General features: G+C 35.7%; 1 protein-coding gene across 4 annotated transcripts; it reads right to left on the bottom strand.

The window, feature by feature from the left end:
- Nucleotides 531-4,520, bottom strand: LOC107628873 (F-box protein At2g16365). Of its 4 annotated transcripts, none has more exons than XM_016331495.2 (5): nucleotides 4,368-4,504; nucleotides 3,962-4,008; nucleotides 2,454-3,866; nucleotides 2,224-2,249; nucleotides 531-1,794 (listed from the first exon to the last, which is right to left on the bottom strand). In XM_016331495.2, the coding sequence occupies exons 3-5, from the start codon at nucleotides 3,793-3,795 to the stop codon at nucleotides 1,036-1,038; spliced, it is 2,127 nt and encodes a 708-aa protein (XP_016186981.1). In that variant the 5' UTR covers nucleotides 3,796-3,866; nucleotides 3,962-4,008; nucleotides 4,368-4,504; the 3' UTR covers nucleotides 531-1,035. The 4 variants fall into 4 exon arrangements, with proteins under 4 accessions (XP_016186981.1, XP_020973626.1, XP_016186982.1 ...); XM_021117967.1 differs by having other exon boundaries at nucleotides 3,968-4,008; XM_016331496.2 differs by lacking the exon at nucleotides 3,962-4,008 and having other exon boundaries at nucleotides 4,368-4,520.

Genomic DNA, 5,483 nt, shown 5'->3' with positions numbered 1-5,483 from the left:
ATTGGACAGTTACAAATTTTTAATATAAAATTTATATTTGTAGTGAATTAATTTTTGATTTATCAAATTAAAAAATATCATAAAAAATCAATATATATATATATAGAATAAAATAAAACAAACTCTTATGATGAAACGTGCACAATTAAAATTTATACTAAGAATAGTATATATAACACTTTAATTTAGTTTAGTGCAGCCTCCAACAGAGTAGGGGTCACACGCATCTGTAAAGTAGTCAGGTTCAAAGAAATCCACTTAGCATTTTCTTAACTCCGATCCACCTTTTCTGAACCACAAAAAAGAAATTTAAAAAATTGAAGGAAAAAAGAAAGAGAAAAGACACTCTGCTTTTTGCTGTTTACTAGTAACATTGATGCCTAAATAATGAAGGTGCCGACGATTCTCCTATGATTCATTGGTTGCATTGCATCTATCTATCCCTTTGATACGAAAAGGAGGGATGCAAACGGAAGTCTCGTTAAACGTGTTATATTCCGTAAGAATATGAAAACCAGAAAATACTTGGGAACAAGAATATAGTGTGTGCTTTTTTCTATCCTGGATCAGATTGTGCAAACCACACAGTTTTCCACCTTTTATTTATTTACATTTTCATTGTTCCTTCCTAGCATAACCCACCTATTTACAGTCTGGAATATTTGAACAAGGCTTTTTAAGGAAAAAAAAAATCCGAAACATTTAGGTATTAAACAAAAGTTGAGTAAGGTAATTAGTCTTAATTCTTAAATTACTTTTACCTCCAAAAGCTGCAAACCATTCCACAGTGACTATTATTCAAACTCTTCAGCATTATATTCTATCAAACCTTACCACAGGTAAAGTGTTAACGCAAGCATAGCTTCCAAATATGGCGTGGGAGGTAAAGACATTTCTCCTCACCCTGGATGAAAACAACTTACTTCCCATAAACATAATATAGAGATATAACAGAAAAATGCATGCTCCTATATACGATATCTTTCTATGCATGCACTGCTCATATTTTGTAGGAGAGGTTGGCGGCCAACAACTTCAAAATCCCTTCGCATTCCAAACTGTCACCGGTCCCTTTTTCATAACCCTGGATGGATTCAAACAGTTCAGTGCCTTTCCCATAAGTGCCATAGCAGCAATGCTTGGAAACTGCTCCTTTTGAATATCTTCTATCGCTATGTTTGAAGACTTTGGATCATGAGGATCCACTGATTCGTGCCTCTTTTTGATGGATGCAGAATGTTTGTGACTCCATCTCTGAATCCAGGGATGTGAAAGTGTGATTTCGACATCTCTCTTCGCTTCTGTAAAACTGGACTTGCCATTTGTTAATACTGCTGTAGGTGGATCCGGTACCATCTGCTCTTTGGCATGATTTACAACTCTGGGCTCCTTGCTAGCTTCAGTACCTTCCACAGCTTTTGCCAAAGTATTATTTACTTTTTCATGTGAAGAACATTCTCCAATGTTTACACTTTCAGTGCCACATGCAGAACCCATTCTGCATAACTTGAGTCGTTTAACCCATCTGCTACTAGAATCCAGACCCAAAGAACTATTGCCAGATATTGACCTTCCGTGCTCATCTGCATCGGGAAGAAAATGTTCCGCACCAAGGCTGTGGGTTCTAGATGTACTAGTCTCCCTATCAACTATCGGATTTGCCATAGTCTGCTCATCACAAGGCTCTTGGTTTATGTCAAGTAGTTCTATATTCGTTGATTTAGCTTTGTTATTCTCATTGGCTGAAGTTACTGCAACTTGAGAACTGGGTGACTTTTGAATATCCTTGGAACTCTACAAAATTCAAAATTTAATAATGTTTAAAATAGTATCAGATTCAATCACCTGCAATAAGATTGGTACAACAATCTCGAGATATGATATAGTTATTGAATTTAGGAACTGATTGTTTAAAATTTATATACAGATATCACATGTAATGTGAGTGGGTGAGTTAGTGTTTGTATCCAAGTCTAGATATGAAGAGCAGTACTGTTGCATGGCCTTATGATATCAAACAACATTCATTACAATTCACAGTCAAAAGCAACTCTTTCTATCTCCCCCCTCTTCTTCTATCAAAACAAAAAGGCAGACTATGATGTGTGGAGCTGAGCATGAAACCCGTGTAACAATATAAAACTTTTAAATGCTTAAGCAAGAGCATCATGGATGAAAAACAGATGCCGCAGTATCAAAAAGATTGAGCAATGGGATTATTACCTTGTTTGTTTGCAATGGAACATCACCTGCGCAAAAGGGAACAAGTTTCAGCATTTTGGCCAGAAACAGTATTAAAGCTATAAAACTGCCAGAAATGGTTACAATTGAACTTGAGTCAAAATATGGAAAATAGAACATTTTCCGCATAAATTAGTCCACAATAGCTAACTTTTTTTTTCAATGATAATAATAATAATAATAATAATAATGGATAGAGTATGCCTATATACTCTGAAGGTGATTCTCATGTAAAGCACGAATGTCCATGGCATCTGTTTCGGCAGATGATTCATTCTTCAGGGTTGTTGAACTTCTGAGATCTCGCACATTTTCCTTTCCTGAACTCTTTATGGAGCCCCCTAGAGTTTCCAGCTTCACAGAATTTCCTTTGAATTTGGAAGGCACTATTGCCTCTCTAAAGAATTGACCTCTGTCAGATAAATTAGCATCAGTCTCTTCAGAGTTAAGAAAATGGTGAGTTGTCTTCATACTCTCACCATCATGAAGCAATTGCAGGGAGCTTTCACCACAAATAACTTGAGGTTTAGTTGACTTTAAGGAAGCAGTTTGATTTGTAATGTTTGCACCAGCAACATGATTGTGAATGTTGTGGTGCTCATGGCGAACAAAACACAATTCATCATCCTTGTCATCAACGCCGGGGTTGTGCGGTAACTGAGCAATACCATCTTGAATCCATCTTGAAAAGGAAGATCTATGCGGGTCTAACAGGTTACTCATTTTCTTCTCATGGATTAGAAGAGAAGAAAAACTGTGATATTTAGTAGTGGTGATATGCTCCTGGGTTGCTACATTGTAGCTTGACTGGTATATTTTTTGGTGTCCAGATGTGAATGCAGGCATCAAACCTTTTCCTTTGTCACACACAGTTGGCACAACGGCAGAGTCTGATTTTACAAATTCATTCCATAGTGATGTTGAAACATCTATGTTCTTCTGTTCAACTGCATTTGGAGATTTCATCAACAGACCTGAAGGTAAATTTCCTTGAGACAACAACCAATGCTCTCTAACTGATGTTTCAGTTTTAGGAGGATGATGTGCAGATGCTGATGGCACATGAATGCCAGTTCTATTAGGAGAAACACTGTCATCTACAGAGCAGGATTTAGTTTCAGACTTTATACATTCTCCATGGTAAAGACTATCATGTTCCTTCTTCAACGACAAAATTCCTTCAGTCTTTTGAGAAACGTTGAATATAGGAAATGATTTGGAATCAATACTTGGCTTCTTTGATTTTCCATATTCAGCCTCATTGATGGAAGTAACCCCTGCACCCCTGCCTACTTCTCCTAATGCTCCAGGACGCACAGAACTATCAACCACAACATCTGAACAGCCAATTAAACCATGCTGTTCAGAGCCACTGTCTTGTTTGACTTCTTTAACTCCACAACCAAACATTGAATGGTTCCGATTAGTGGATGCTGACTTACAATCTGTGTGCAGCCAATGAGACATCCACACTGAGTGGTAACCGTTTATCGCCTGATGAGCATCCACCCCCTCACCCTCATGACATGCTTGTCCAATATCGTCAGGCGTCATCACTGACCGACCACCACCACTACACTACCTTCAACTCACAAACATAGCCAAACTGAAGTAATGTTCATGACCTGTATTCATGAGACCTGCGTGTTAGCATTCATCAAAACACAGTAACACAAACATACATACACAAGAACAACACAGCAAAATATGTTGAACTCACAAACACCTCCAAGCCACAGAAGAATTCAAAATCCAGATTCATGATCCCTGCAAATCAGACTAGACTTCATCAAAAGAATAAGAAAACCAACGCATGCAGAGTTGCAGACACAAACAAACTCAATCTACACCGTCACGTTAAGAAAGTTAAATCTATTCCTACAACCACCTACTACCTAACATGTTAAGAAACCTACTGAATCCTATAAAATACATCAGAAAACGCAAATTCCAGCATCAATTTCAAGTGTATAAGATTTCATTACGATTGAAAATTTCCGTTAAAGAGAAACAAACCTAAACAAGCAGCAAAAACAAATTGAACTTCAACAGAATTCACCAAACAACAAAACTCAACTAGAAGAATAAATTCATTCGAACAAAAGAACGAGGAAGTTCGAAGCTACCTTCGAAATTCTGAGACGCCGAAAAGCGAATTCGGCGAAGCAAAAAAGAACCACTGAGAAGCACGAAGATGAGATAGTAATAAATTTTTGTAACATAAATCAATAATAATAATGATTAGATGAAGAAGGAGGAGCAAAAAATGAAGAGCAACGTTACAGTGTTAAAAACTTGTCACTGTTTAGTGAAACGAAATCGACGGTTGAGATGCTCATAGTACGTTGGTTCTGTGGCTCGTGGAATCAATCGGAACCGTTGGAATTTTTGTAACGTAGCTTTAGTTTCTTTTGGGTGTTCTTTCCTCGGCCACATGAATCCGTGGGACCCATCCACCTGCGCTTTTTTATTTGTTTCCTTCCAAGTTCAAACAATTCCTTCTCTCTCTCTTCAAATTATTTTTAATTAATTCTTTTTCCATCCATTGCTTTTTTCTATTTCTCGTATGTTTCGAATTACGCGTCGTAATTGTGGCCACTTTATAATTTCCATCCAAATGAATAAAATTATTGTACAGGGTTCGAGTGGCCCCACTCTATTTTGTTATGTAATGAAAGAAAAAGAGTATGTACTTTACTAATTTAAAGTGAGTGTTTTTTTTTTCGGTTTCATTCCATTTTCTTTTTAATGTATAATTTGGATTAACAGTGAAAATGATTAAGGTCTATCTCAATTAACTTTTAGAAGATGAAATGTTTTAAATTGACCCTTGAAAATATAATAGTGAACCATCAATTAAGTAGTGACATGCTATAAAATTATTTTGACTCACGGTTATATATTTTAAAGATTAATTTATTGCGTTTGATAGGTAGCCAGTAGGTACTATTGTACTAAGAGCACCTACATAGTTCCTCTTTCATTTTTTTCTGACACATAAAAACTCTAACCATTGAAGGAGAGAAAGAATAAATTTCCACATGGATTTCAAAGTGAAGGAGTTCTTCTAAACAGGGACTCAAGTTAACCAATAATAACTTGCCATTTAGCAAGTTATTTAAAAAAAAAATAATATAAAATCTGAAATAATTAAATAATTATATTAAATAATAAAATAATAATTAAATTAGTAATAATTATAATAAAAATTATATTAAATAATTATATTTTTATTTAATTAA

Source organism: Arachis ipaensis, chromosome B03 (assembly GCF_000816755.2).
Source record: "Arachis ipaensis cultivar K30076 chromosome B03, Araip1.1, whole genome shotgun sequence".
Lineage (NCBI taxonomy): Eukaryota > Viridiplantae > Streptophyta > Magnoliopsida > Fabales > Fabaceae > Arachis > Arachis ipaensis.
The sequence above is the reverse complement of the archived record's forward strand: the minus strand, read 5'-3'. Positions and strand labels throughout refer to the sequence as shown.

Bases quoted from the DNA above. Each gene is read 5' to 3' on its own strand.
- LOC107628873 (XM_016331496.2), bottom strand. From the start codon at position 3,795: ATGACGCCTGACGATATTGGACAAGCATGTCATGAGGGTGAGGGGGTG. The intron at 2,250-2,453 runs GTATATAGGCAT...CCTTTTGCGCAG, and splicing joins ACATGAGAATCACCTTCAGA to GTGATGTTCCATTGCAAACA. The intron at 1,795-2,223 runs GTAATAATCCCA...TGAATTTTGTAG, and splicing joins TTCCATTGCAAACAAACAAG to AGTTCCAAGGATATTCAAAA.